Source organism: Sapajus apella, unplaced genomic scaffold, assembly GCF_009761245.1.
Source record: "Sapajus apella isolate SASKATOON/1434 unplaced genomic scaffold, GSC_monkey_1.0 scaffold80, whole genome shotgun sequence".
Taxonomy (NCBI): Eukaryota; Metazoa; Chordata; class Mammalia; order Primates; family Cebidae; genus Sapajus; species Sapajus apella.
This window is the reverse complement of record NW_022437020.1, coordinates 97222-111777: the sequence shown is the minus strand read 5'-3', so window position 1 is coordinate 111777 and position 14556 is coordinate 97222. Positions and strand designations below refer to the sequence as shown.

At 46.1% G+C, this 14556-nt stretch overlaps 1 protein-coding gene across 1 annotated transcript; it reads left to right on the top strand.

Annotated features, from left to right (window-relative positions):
- The first annotated feature begins 4150 nt into the window (after positions 1-4150).
- On the top strand, positions 4151-12678 carry ZNF774 (zinc finger protein 774). Its single transcript, XM_032252764.1, is given in 5 exon segments — positions 4151-4389; positions 5806-6684; positions 9909-10015; positions 11124-11211; positions 11213-12678. Coding segments are annotated over 4 exon segments (1452 nt in total). The 5' UTR covers positions 4151-4389; positions 5806-6577; the 3' UTR covers positions 12363-12678.
- The last annotated feature ends 1878 nt before the right edge of the window (positions 12679-14556 follow it).

Below are 14556 nucleotides of genomic sequence, written 5' to 3'. Positions count from 1 at the left end.
TGGTGAAACCCCATCTCTACTAAAAATACAAAAAAAAAAAAAAATAGATGGGCATGGTGGTGCATGACTGTATTCCCAGCTATTTGTGAGGCTGAGGCAGGAGAATCACTTGAACCCAGGGGGCAGAGGTTGCAGTGAGCAGAGGTCATGCCACTGACTCCAGCCTGGGCATCAGAGCGAGACTCCATCTCAAAAAATAAAACAAAAATAAAAGTAGGTCACCATCGGCAAAGGCTGGAAAAATGGGGCGGGAGCCCACCATGTCCCTACCACCCCTTCCCAGTCACCCCTTCACCCTGAGAGTAGCAAGACAAGACCCCTGACTAATGGGGGGAGACAAACAGACCCTTTGTCACCGTGGCCAGGGCTGAGTTTTTAAATTTCTGGATGATGATGATTGTTATTTACGAGTCAGAGGCTGATGGAGTTGGTTTGTTTGGGGAAGGCCTGATGACCTCCTTACTCTCACCAAAGCAACTTTTCCCTCAGGGGGCTCCCATCCTCTTACTCAAAGTGGCAGCTGAGGCAGGACAGGGGCTAACTGTGGACCAGGTGAGGGCACGGGCTGCTGGGAGTGGCTCCCCTTCCTCCGTGCACATATTGTATCTGTGTAACATTTTGTATATTCCAGGGCTAGGGCCGCCCCCCCCGTATCATAACTAGCGGACGTTGGAGCTGGCACATGGGGAGGAGGGTCTCATAAATTTTTGCGGCTGGAAAACTGGCATTTGAATCAGTACACTGAGTAAGGAAGATCTGCCTCACCCAGGGCGAATGGTACCATCCCATCAGCTGAGTGCCCAGATAGAGCAAAAGGGCAGAGAAAAGGTGAATTTTCTCTCCCTCTCTTCTGAGCTGGGAGACCCTTCTTTGATCATACACACACACACACACACACACACACACACACACACACACTCTCACACACACACACACATTATATATATATATATATATAAAATCCTCCTCTCGGCCACTCCCTTCAGCACCTTCTCAAATGTATATATTTGGGAGAGATGAGACCCCTGTACCAGGGTTGGTCTGTCTGACCAAGAGCATATGGCAGCAATGATGGTACATCACGTCCCAGGTTAGCTTGCAGCTTCTGCTTCTTTGTCTCCTAATCACTCACCCGGGGGAGCCACTGCCATGTTGTGAGGAGAGGCTGCACGTGAGAAAACAGCCACACGAGGGAGCTTGAGATCGGATGGTCCAGCCCCAGTCAAGCCTTCAGATAACCGTAGTCCCAGCAAGTGTGTAGACTGCAACCTTGTGAGCGCCCTTCAATTAGAGATGCTCGCCTAGGCTGTTCCAGATTCCTCACCAACAGAAATGATAAAATAATTTTTCTGAGACAGGGTTTTGTTCTGTCTTCCAGGCTAGAGTGCAGTGGTGCCATCGTGGCTCAATGCAGCCTCAATCTCCCCAGGCTCAAGACATCCTCTGACCTCAGCCTCCTTAGGTAGCTGGGACTACATGTACACACCACAAAGTGCAGCTGATTTTTAATAGAGATGAGTCCTTGCCATGTTGCCCAGGCTGGTCTTCAGGTCTTCTTCTGGGCTCAAGCAATTGTCCCACCTCAGCTTCCCAAAGTGCTGGGATTACAGGCATAGGTCACCACACTCAGCAAATGTTTCTTTGTTTGTTTGTGACAGCGTTTCGCTCTTGTTGCCCAGGCTGGAATGCAATGGCACAGTCTTGGCTCACCACAACCTCCGCCTCCCAGATTGAAGCGATTCTCCTGCCTCAGCCTCCTGAGTAGCTGGGATTATGGCATGCACCATCACACCCAGCTAATTTTGTATTTTTAGTAGAGACAGGGTTTCTCCATATTGGTCAGGCTGGTCTCCAACTCCTGACTTTAGGTGATGTGTCCACCTCAGCCTCCCAAAGTGCTGGGATTACAGGCATGAGCCGCCATGCCCGGCCAAATATTTGTTTTTGTTTTGTTTTTTGAGACAGACTCTCGCACTGTTTCCCAGGCTGGAGTGCAGTAGTGCCATCTCGGCTCACTGCAACCTCCGCCTCCTGGGTTCAAGCGATTCTCCTGCATCAGTCTCCTGAGTAGCTCAGATTATAGGTGCCAGCCACCACACCCAGCTAATTTTTGTATTTTTAGTAGAGTCAGGGTTTCACCATTTTGGTCAGACTGGTCTCAAACTCCTGACCTCATGATCCACCCAAAGCGCTAGGATTACAGGCATGAGCCACCTTGCCCGGCCAAATGTTTGGCTTTCTAATGCAATAAATTTTGGGGTAGTTTGTTACACAGCAATAGATAATGACAGACTCTCTCTTTAAAAAAAACTAGCACCTGCTGGAGTCTTTATTTTCGTGCTCGTTGAAGTCCTTTCACAGTTTCTCCTTGTTCCTCTAATCTTCCTCTCGGCCACACCCTTCAGCACCCAACCCCCAACAGGTCATGGTTCCCACTTACGTGGCCATTGGAGATACGTGGTTGGTGTCCTGCGCTGACCACTCTTGTCAGGAGACCAAGCTTCCTTTCCTCCCTCCCTACACACCTGATCATGGTCAACAAGGCGCTGAGCGAACAAGGTGAGGCAGAAGGAACAGAAGCTGGAGAGAGCAGCAGGGACTAGCCACCAGCGAGATTCTGTGACTCTCCATCTCCCCGCATCCCAGTCCCAGAGTGAAGAGTCATCTTCATGATCTCCCTGATGGCGAAATGCCAGAAAGACTTACCCAGGGGCCTGAACTCTGTTCCAGTCACAGGAGGCCTGGCAATCCCGAGGTTTCCTGAGTGTTCCTTGTTCCTGAGCTCCTCTGAGATTTCCACTTTCCTCATTTTCATCTAAATCTAACTACATCTAACTGCCTCTGCTAACCAGACATTTGTTCCTAGTGGACAGAGTTTCCCGAAATGCTGTGTGGTTATCTTGCAGATGACTACAGTTATATAGCCAAATAACTAAGATCCGCTGGTATACTGGAACAGGGCTATTCTGGAACAAATTACCCCAAAATGTATTGGTTTAAAAAAAAACAAACATTTGGCTGGGCGCGGTGGCTCACGCCTGTAATCCCAACACTTTGGGAGGCTGAGGCGGGCGGGTCACCTGAGGTCAGGGGTTCGAGACCAGCCTGACCAATATGGTGAAACCCTGTCTTAAAAAAAAAAAAAATTTGGTTTTTGCTCTCCCAGCTCTTCAGAAAAAAGGAAAAGACAAAATATTACTTGGGATTTTGATACCTTTTATGGTTTATCTCCCCTTTTGGACTGTGGGCTTCATGAAGGCAGTGGTTATATATGATTCCCAAGTAACCACAGTTCCCAGAACGATCTTAAGTATAGAACGTTCCCAATAAATATCCATTGGAAAATGCACCCTATGTGTGTTGAAGGAATGGTGGAATTGGCATCAAAGGGATCTTCGACATTAGCTCTATGGCTGGCAATTCTAAGCGTTTTATAGTCCATCCCAAATGTTCTTTTCTTTTTCTAAATTGCACTGAATCAACAGAGTAGACAGGCTCATTTTCTTCACTTTAAGGAAAGGCTTTATTATTTTTTAGCTAGGGGCCCACCCAAAGTGACCTCTGGCTCTCACAGGAGACCCAGGAGCTCCCAGTTTGAAGCCCATAGCACATTTCCCAGAATACTTGGCACCCTCGCCCGCCTCCTCTGGCAACCAACCAGACAGTCCTGGGAGTTCGATGCCAAGTGAAGGATTCGGAACATCTGTTTTCTACTCAGGGCTTCTGCTGGGCCGTTCTTATGTCCAGTTAAGAGTTGGCCTGGGACCTCGCCATGCAAACACCCTGCAGGCTCCGGTTGCCGAGATGGGGTGGAAGGCTGGGCAGAAGAGAGGCCGCAAAGGCCGGAGGGCTGAGCTGCTCCGCGCTGGGGAGGGGCCAGGTGCCAGAGGGCGGGAGACCTCGGGGTGGGCACCAGGTTGCTCCGCGGCGGGGCGGGGAAGGCCAGGGGATTCACAACTGCAGATGCCACTCTGGGGGAACAGCATTTGGATCCCTCCACTCCTAACAGGCAGTTCCCGGGAGCGGAGGCTCGGGAATTGGGTTTAGCACTTGTCAGCGCTTGGAACTGTGCATCCACGGCTGCGAGTCCTTTGAGGTCTTCTTGCTAGGGACTACGTTTCCCAGAAGGCTCGGCGGTACCTGACAGCTCTTTCAGCCTATGGACAGAGAAGAGTTCTAGTCATGGAAACTGAACAGCCAATAGCAAGAGGACAGGGGCGGTATGTTCCGGCTGCCGACTGTGGAAGCCGGAGTCCCACCTGTGTCCCCACAGCCCTGTCACGAATCCTGGTCGAGTTCTGGGAGGGACGGCCTCGGGACGGCGGGCCGGGTGCGGCTCGGCGGTAGAGGCTTCACTTCCTTCTCCATCCCTGGCTGGGTCCTGGGGCGGTGAGTGATCCCGGGAGGGAGACTGCGGCGGCCGCGGCGCGCCGCTGAGGGGCGTGGACGGGGCTCGCCCGCCACCCGGACGTTTTCTCGGCGGGGTTCCAGCCCTGTCCTTTGGGAGCCTCCGGGTCTTTCTGGGGTGCGGGAGAGGTAGCCGCGGTTTCTTTCCCGTCGTCGTGTTAAGTCACTCTCCATCGGCTTTCTGGCTTCTCGACGGTGGTCCGGGTTTCAGCTGACCTTTGTGACCCTCTAACCGCAGCACCCGGGTTCGGGCCTCAGCGCCGAGAAAAAGGGGGTCGGCCCCACGCGTGTAGTCACGTTCCTATTAATAAACCCGGGGAATGCCCTGCAGTTTCTCACAATGGCGCTTAGTCACAGCACCTCAGCGCTGGGGGCCTTTGGTGTCACCTGTGCTTGGGGAAGGGGGCGGGCTTGGAAACAGGGCTGCTATGACCGTGGCTCAGAAGTCTTCCCTCCTCTGTGGCGCTGCTCCCGCAAGTGACCTTGCGGCTGTGTTTGGTCATGAATATAGAAATAAACATTATACTCAAAACTATTTTGTTTTGTTTTTGAGATGGAGTCTTGCTCTGTCGCCCAGGCTGGAGTGCAGTGGCCCGATCTCGGCTCTCTGCAACCTCTGCCTCCCAGGGTCAAGGGATTCTCCTGCTCTCAGCCTCCTGAGTAGCTGGGACTACAGGCATGTGCCACCACACCCGGCTAATTTTTGTGTTTTTAATAGAGACCGGATTTCGGTTGATCTCAAACTCTTGACCTCATGATCCGCCTGCCTCGGCCTCCCAAAGTGCCGGGATTACAGGCGTAAGCCATTGCGCCCGGCCGTTACTCAAAACTCATTACAATTTCTACTTTTGAATTACATTATTGTTGTTAAAGTTTTAAACCAGAGAGATGGTTTTTAGATCCTTAAAAACTCAATACTTTATAAATGACCTGACCAATAATAATGTCTGTAAATACATAAATATTTCCCCCAAAAGTGTGTGTGTGTGTGGTGCTTCGTTTGTGGTAAATAGGTGCTTTGTTTGTGGTGGGACAAAAGATGTGAAAGAGTAAAACTTCGCCCCATTCTATTCCTTCCTCCTCTGAAATGCAATATTCTTTGTAGCAGGTGGTCATGCTGGCTGTTTTTTTGTTTTGTTTTGTTTTGTTTTATGGAGACAAGGGTTTCACTCTGTTACTAGGCTCACTGCAGCCTTGCTTGAACTCCTGGGCTCAAGTGATCCTCCCACCTCAGCCTCCTGAGTAGCTGGGACCACAATTGCATGCCACCACACCTGGCTGATTTTTAAAAGTTCTTTGTAAAGAAAAGGGTCTCATTATGTTGCTGAGGCTGGTGTATTAGAAACTTTTTAAAGGAAAAATACATTATCTTAATTTCTTTGTGACTCCTATGCCTAGCAACTTATTGATTGCTGAATAAATGACTGATCCATCCAGTAATCAACTCTGACAATCCTCCAAAAAATAATTTTTTTGTGATACTGCTGTCAGTTTATTAATATATGAATGGTTGGCTTCAGCTTCTAAGCGTTGTGTTTTGTGCTTATCCCCATTGACTTTCAATTATTTTTACAACCTATCCATGTCTATTTTTTTTAATTCCATATCTTTTTCAGTCTTATTTCTGACTCCATTAAAATCTTAAAATAGAACGGCATCCAACACAGTTTCCTTTGGAGTTCTGCATAATCTGTCCCTTGAGGTTGTCCCCAAATCTGCAAGCCAAGAAGTCAGCTATTCTCATAACTAATATGAGCATAGTTAAGTCCACGACTTCCTAGCTTGCTGAAGAAAATGTAGCTGGAGAGAATCAAAAGCTTTCCAGAAGTCAAATTATACCTGCCAATTCTCTCCTTTGTATACCTTGTTCATTGTGGACAATTGGTTCCTCGAAAAGTTAATGTATCTAAAAGACTGGGTTCTGTCTATGTGTTTGGGAGGCCTAGGTCTCTCTTAGCAATGGGAAAGTCGGCTAGGAGAAGACGTATGTAAAAACAGACAGAAAAGCAACCCTCTGTGGTTGACAGAATTTACCTCAGGACGATTCTGGTCAGGGGTGGGGTGTTGTTTATGTACACTGGTGACCATTTTTTGGCTTTCAGACAATGGTGAGAATAGGGAGCTACTGATGCATATTGAGCTCTCTTGCTTTAGGAACTGATGACCCTCAATGATGTGGCTGGGGACTTCTGGGAAGAGTGGGTTACCTGGACACTGCTTAGAGAATCCTCTTCAGGGATGCTACCCAGCACAGTTAGAAGAATGGGCCCTCAAAGGGTAAGAATGCTACTCTCCTTTATTTTACGTATTTATTGTGTTTTTTGAGATGGGATCTGGCTCTGTCATCCAGGCAGTGGCGAAATCTCAATTCATTGCAACCTATGCTTCCCGGTCTCAAGAGATTCTCCCACCTCAACCTCCTGAGTAGTGGGGATCACAGGCATGCGCCATCATGCCCACCTAATGTTTTATATTTTTAGTGGAGACAGAACTTTGCTATGTTGGCCAGGCTGGTCTCAAACTCCTAAGCTCAAGTAATCAACTTGCCTCAGCCTTCCAAAAGTGCTGGGATTACAGGTGCCACCACGCTTGGCCACTACTCTCCGTTAATTTGAGACGTAGATATTGTGAGAGGGCCCAGGTCTGAGTGGTCTCTGGTATGTTGGTGTCTTAGAGCTCCAGGCCTCTGTAAGATTAATTGTTGCTTCCTTGGCAGAAAAAGAATGACCTCTTTATGCATTTTATGGTTTGCAGACGTCTTAGCTATTTATTGTCTTTTTAAGATCTCATCTAAACTTTTTGATATATGTATTACTATCCTCCTTTTCCAGCCTGGGTTGGACTCTCACCTCTGCCACTTCTGAGGTCTTTGTGGAAAAGGAGGTAATTTTTTTCTTTCACTTAAAAACAAACAAACACCTCCAATTCTCTTTCTCAAATACCATGGCTACCCTTCCTCCTGCTTTACTTCTTTTGTATGTTTGTGTGTGTGTGTGTATGTGTGTGTGTAAGTCTTGCTCTGTTGCCCAGGCTGGAGTGTCATGGCATGATCTGAGCTCACTGCAACCTCCGCCTCCTGGGTTCAAGCAATTCCTGGATAATTTTTTGTATTTTTAGTAGAGATGGGGTTTTGCTATGTTGGCCAGGCTAGTCTTGAACTCCTGACCTCAAGTGATCCACCCACCTTGGCCTCCCAAAGTACTGAGATTACAGGCATAAGCGACTATGCCCGGCCCTAACATTTTGTGTTCTTAGTAGAATCGAGGTTTCACCATGTTGGCCAGGGTGGTCTCAAACTCTTGACTTCAGGTGATCCGCTGGCCTTGGCCTCCCCAAGTGCTGGGATTAGAGGCGTGAGCCACTGTGCCTGGCCTACTTCATTTATTTTACAAGTAATGTATACTCATTAAAGAAAAAGACAAGCAAAATGAAAACAAACGCCATCCCTAATCCTACCATTGAAGAGTTACTATCCTGCCAGCATTTTTCTTTCTTTTTTTTTTGAGGCAGAGTTACGCTCCTGTTACCTACCAGCATTTTTCTAAGCATTTATACAATTTTAAAACAAGCACATAAGAATAATATTAGGATTATACTGTACAGTCAGCTGTAAATTCTACTTTCTTCCATGTTGTATTGTGAGTATATTTTGAAAATAGTAAATTCTTTACATCACTTAAAATAACCACCTAGTATTTTGTTTTATGGAGTACAATATTATTTTGTTGATGAAGTCAAACATTAGATTGAACCATATATCTGACCATTTTTTACATAAATAGCAATTGCCTGTAGTCCCAGCTACTTGGGAGGCTGAGGCAGAAGGATCCCTTGGGCCCAGGAGTTTGTGGCTGGAGTGAGTTATATAATTATTGCTTTGTTGTGAGACATTTAGGTCATTTCTAAATTTTTACCATGGTTGTGATAAACATATTTTAGCTCATTTTTTAAAAAGTATTTTTAATTGAAATGTAATTTTATCATTTCCTTAGAATTCTCAGAATTATAATTGGTGGGTCAAAGAATAGATACATTTCTAAGGTATTTAATACTTTGCAAAATACCTTCCAAGACGATTGAATCAGTTGATTTATCCCCATTAGCATTATATGAAAGTATCTTTCACAGTGGGTATTATAATTTAAGAGTCTGGGGCTGGCTGTGGTGGCTCACGCCTGTAATCCCAGCACTTTGGGAGGCTGAAGCAGGAGGACCACTTGAGCTCTGGAGTTCCAAGACCAGCCTGGGCAACATAATGAGACCCTGTCTCTACAAAAAATTACATTAGCCAGGTGTAGGGGCTTGTGCCTGTGGTGCCTGCTGCTTGGGAGGCTGAAGTGAGAGGATCGCTTGAGCCAGGAGCTTGAGGATGCAATGAACTGTGATTGTACCAGTGCTCTCCAGCCTGGATGACAGAGCAAGAGCCTGTCTCACAAACAAACAAATATACACACAAAACACAGAAAAAGAGCCTGGGAAAAATGGCAAATAGCAATGATAGTTAATGTTTATTGAAGTCTTTTTTTTTTTATTTTGTTTTTGGAGACGGAGCCTCACTCTGTCGCCCAGACTGGAGTGCAGTGGCGCAATCTTGGCTCACTGCAACCTCCATCTCCCAGTTTCAAGCAATTCTCCTGCCTCAGCCTCCAGAGTAGCTGGGATTACAGGTGTGCACCACCACACCTGGCTAATTTTTGCATTTTTAGTAGAGACAGGGTTTCTCCATGTTGGCCAGTCTGTTCTTGATCTCCTGGCCTCAAGTGATCCACCTGCCTTGGCTTCCCAAACTGTTGGGATTACAGCTGTGAGCTACTGCACCTGGCCAATGGATCTTATTCTTATCCCTATTTTATTGATGAAGACATTGAAACACTGAGGTTAAGTAACTTTCTTGAGGCCACACAGCTTGTAAGAGACAGGATTATGACTCAAACCCAGGCAGTGTGACTCTTGAGTTTGCACTCATTACCTCTACACTACATTACCTCAGTATATCATTGCTCTAACTTGAATTTCTTTTATTATAGAGAGGTTAAACATTTTTCATATATTTACAGACTACTTAACAAGTGTTTGTATTTTTCTCATGGCTTTTTTGACTGATACCATTCTGGGAAAATTTTAAAGCCCAACTTTATAGTTAACGTCCTTCATTCTTTCTAAGGATGAGGTCGTGGCAGCTCTGTTTCTGATAAAATCCTCTCTATATTTAGCTTTAGACTTATACATTCAGAAATAGTTATTGTATTTACTTCAAAGTTTCTGTCACCTGAGTCTGTTTTGTTTTTTTTAAATAAAAGGAAAGGGGCTTTTTTTTTTCAGCTTTTGGGGAAATCACCCTGTTTTATCACTTTACCATGGCTGCACATTTAATGAGACCAAATACACATTAGAGTTCCCGGGGTGTTCTCCCCTACCTAGGCAGGGAGTAGGGCTTGGATTTTGGTCAGGCCTCCTGTGACTGGCTCAGACTCACATCCTGTGTTTACATTCCTGTGTAGAATTTCTAGACCTAGTGTAGTCTCCCAGCTGGAGCAGAAAGAAGAGGCATGGGTTCTACCACTCCAAAACTCTGAGGCGAGGAGGATCCTGAGGGAAAGCCACACAGGTGAGATAAGAGTGCTCCCAGTGGAAGGAAAGCTAGCATTTCAGCCTTGTTGAGATGAAGAATTTGGAATGCTGCCCTAGACTTTTCTTCTTACTAGCAGACATTTAAATTGGACTCAGTGGTCAGTAGTTGACTAAATAAAGTCTTCTTGTTTTTTTTTTTTTTTTTTTTGAGATGGAGTTTCGCTCTTATTACCCAGGCTGGAGTGCAATGGCGCGATCTCGGCTCACCGCAACCTCCGCCTCCTGGGTTCAGGCAATTCTCCTGCCTCAGCCTCCTGAGTAGCTGGGATTACAGGCACGTGCCACCATGCCCAGCTAATTTCTTGTAGTTTTAGTAGAGACGGGGTTTCACCATGTTGACCAGGATGGTCTTGATCTCTTGACCTCGTGATGCACCCGCCTCGGCCTCCCAAAGTGCTAGGATTACAGGCGTGAGCCACCGCGCCCGGCCTAAGTCTTCATTTTTATTAAGCATTTCACTTTTGTCTAACCTATAACTTATTTATGTATGTATGTATGTATGTATTTATTTATTTGAGACAGAGTCTCCTTCTGCCTCCCAGGCTGGAGTGCAGTGACACGATCTTGGCTCACTGCAACCTCCGCCTCTAGGGTTTAAGCGATTCTCCTGCCTCCCGCTCCTGAGTAGCTGGGACTATAGGCATCTGCCACCATGACCAGCTAATTTTTGTATTTTTAGTAGAGATGGGGTTTCACCACATTGGCCAAGCTGGCCTCAAATTCCTGACCTTGAATGATCCGCCTGCCTCAGCCTTCCAAAGTGCTGGAATTACAGGCGTGAGCCACCACACCTGGCCTAAACCTAAAATATCTTCAAAAGAAAGTGCCCAATATTGACAATATGTGGTCTCTTCTTGAAGGATATCAAGATTCATCTGGCTATCTTAAAATCAAAAAAGTTTAGGAATTCACGTGTCCTGAAGCTCAATGGACTTCAATAAACTTTTCACAAAACAAAAAGCAGAGCGGTTGAATTAAGTGCAGTCTGCTGCAGAAACAGCAATTTTAGTCTTTCTCACTGCTTTCTGATATTCCTTCCTGATAACTGATAACTTCATTCTCTGTTAATTACATTAATTTTTCAGGCTTTGAGCATCAGGTGGCAAAGCTCAATCAGGACATTTCTGAAACAGCAGAACAATATGGAACATCCTCAGAAAGGACCAATAAAGATCTCTCATAGTCTTGGTTGGGGAGGAAACTGGGAGAGAGGCCTAGAATTAGAAGAGCAACATGGAACCCTTCCAGGAGAGGGCCAGCTGGAGCCCTTTTCACAGGAGAGGGATTTAAACAAGCTCCTGGATGGATATGTAGGACAGAAGCCCATGTGTGGAGAATGCGGGAAAAGCTTTAACCAGAGTTCCTATCTCATAAGACACCTAAGAACCCATACTGGCGAGAGGCCCTATAAATGCATAGAGTGTGGGAAAGGCTTCAAACAGAGTTCAGACCTTGTCACCCATCGCAGAACACATACAGGAGAGAAGCCTTACCAATGCAAGGGGTGTGAGAAAAAGTTCAGCGACAGCTCAACACTCATCAAACATCAGAGAACCCACACAGGGGAGAGACCCTACGAGTGCGCAGAGTGTGGGAAGGCTTTTGGGAGGAGGCCACATCTCGTAATGCACCAACGAATCCACACAGGCGAGAAGCCCTACACATGCCTGGAATGTCACAAAAGCTTCAGTCGAAGTTCAAATTTTATCACCCACCAGCGGACCCACACAGGCGTGAAGCCATACAGCTGTAATGACTGTGGGGAGAGTTTTAGCCAGAGCTCAGATTTGGTTAAGCACCAACGAACCCACACGGGAGAACGGCCCTTCCAATGCCCAGAGTGCAGGAAGGGCTTCAGAGATAGTTCTCATTTTGTAGCTCACATGAGTACTCATTCAGGAGAAAGGCCTTTCAGTTGTCCCGACTGCCATAAAAGCTTCAGTCAGAGCTCACATTTGGTCACGCATCAGAGAACACACACAGGTGAGAGACCTTTTAAGTGCGAAAACTGTGGAAAAGGATTTGCTGACAGCTCCGCCCTCATTAAGCATCAACGAATCCACACAGGAGAAAGACCCTACAAATGTGGAGAGTGTGGGAAGAGCTTCAATCAGAGCTCCCACTTCATCACCCATCAGCGAATTCACTTAGGAGACAGGCCCTACCCATGTCCTGAGTGTGGCAAGACCTTCAATCAGCGTTCCCATTTCCTCACACACCAGAGAACGCACACAGGAGAAAAACCTTTCCACTGTAGTAAATGTGACAAGAGCTTCCGTCAGAAAGCACATCTTTTATGCCATCAAAACACCCATTTGATTTAGGAAATAGTCTTCAGTGGTTCTGCTGCTCCCTTGCAAATTTTCACTGCTTCTGTCTTTGAGCACCCCACATAGAAAAAACCTGGTCATCAGCCGCTCACTTTGGGCCCTGATCTATTCTCCCTCTTTCTTTTCTATGTTATAACAGAGAGGATAAACTTAGAATCCAAATAACGGTCTAAATACAACAGGCATTCCTGACTCTTAGTGAAATGTGAGTTTAATAGTTGATGCCAGCCAGGCGTGGTGGCTCATGCCTGTAATCCCAGCACTTTTGGGAGGTCAAGGCAGGTAGATCACTTGAGGTCAGGAGTTCGAGATCAGCCTGATCAACATGTCAAAACCCCATCTCTACTAAAAATACAAAAATTAGCCAGATGTGGTGGCCCATGCCTGTAGTCTCAGCTACTCGGGAGGCTGAAGCAGGAGAATTGCTTGAACCCGGGAGGTGTAGGTTGCAGTGAGCCCAGGACTGCACCATTGCACTCCAGCCTGGGCAACAGGGCAAGACTCCATCTCAACAACAACAAAAATAGTTGATGCCTAGTTACTAAATGAGAAGTGAGAGCAATGTGGCCTGAAGCTCACATGTAAACCACCTAGTACAGTGCCTGGCACAACGTAGATGCTCAGTAAATAAATAAATAGTCACATCATTATTCATGATTAATATTTGAGGTCTTAGATAAAGCCTTTAATGCAGTACCGGCCCTTAAAAGACACTCAATACAAGACTGGAGGCTTTTATCAGTCTTATTACTCAATTAGGAATTTATTAGTGTAGTTCCCACACCCTAAGCTCAGAACTTAAAGAAATTAGATTGGAACTAGAAGGTTTAGGGTTGGAAAACATGAATTGAATAAAATGCTAATGCACTCCCAGTTCAGTGCTGTGCAGGCATTAGTCACCAGATGTCTCACTGCCATGAAAAGGCAGAACTATCGTAGAGGATGTCTGCAGTCTTGTGACTAGGAGGCTGAAAGAATTACAGAGGCTCTTTGAACAGCAGTGTATGAGGTACTTTCACAGGAGGTTTGCTGTCATCTGACACAGAAAATACCCTATGATGAACAATCCAGAGGGACCTGGTAGAGGACTGTAGAATTGTGGAAGCAAATTGCTGAGAATGTCAAATTATATTACAGGGATCCTCCCTGGCATTTAGCTGAAGGAAGCACCTCTTATTTTCTTTTTTCTTTTTTTTTTGTTTTTTGTTTTTTACATGGACTTTCGCTCTGTTGCCAGGCTGGAGTGCAGTGGCGTGATCTCGGCTCACTGCAACTTCTGACTCCCTGGTTCAAGTAAGTCTCCTGCCTCAGCTTCCCGAGTAGCTGTGATTATAGGCACATGCCACCACACCCAGCTAATTTTTTGTATTTTTAGCAGAGACAGGGTTTTGGCTTGTTGGCAGGATGGTCTCAATCTCCTGACCTCATAATCTGCTCACCTCGGCCTCCCAAAGTACTGGGATTACAGCCGTGAGCCACCGCCCCCTGCCAACAATCCTTGTTTTCTAATTTCCTGGGTCATTGGCCATTTAGTTTTAGGTTAATATAATTCTCTGATCCTTTTAGGGCCATCCAGTTTATGTACTAGTACATCCCTACATTCAATTGAAATAAATTGAGGGAAGGCAGTGTGTTGGAAAGAACACTGACTTCACTGAGAAGGTAAAGCATTTGAGTCCTGGCCCTGAGACTTCATTTGGCCAGACTTACCTTCTCTCAGCCTCGAGTCACTACCTTACCTACCTCACAAGGTTGTTGTGAGGATCTAAAACTGCGCACACACAAGCACTTTGTTGGTAAACTATAAATGTAATGTCTCTAAAGTTTAATGTTACACTTCTGTTGCTAATGTCTTTTTTCTAAGAAAATTTTGGCTAATATTTCTTAAGGTATTCCATTTCTCTCATGGTGAGAGAATTTTTTTTTTAACTGTTGAAAAATTAAGGTTAAAAACGCTAAATGACATGACTCATCATGGGCCACGTAGTTGACAGAAGAGCCAGACTTGGCTGCAAGTCATTAGATTTCCAGCCCGCAGTCCTCCTCTGCAACAACAGACCAGCTCTGGGATTGTGACAGTGCCTGTGAGCCACTGCAGGACCGGAGGACCCATATGATCTCCATTAAACCAGTCTGAATTTGGAAATGGTGGAGTGTATCGTCTAAGTTCTAGGGAGCTTTGCAAGAT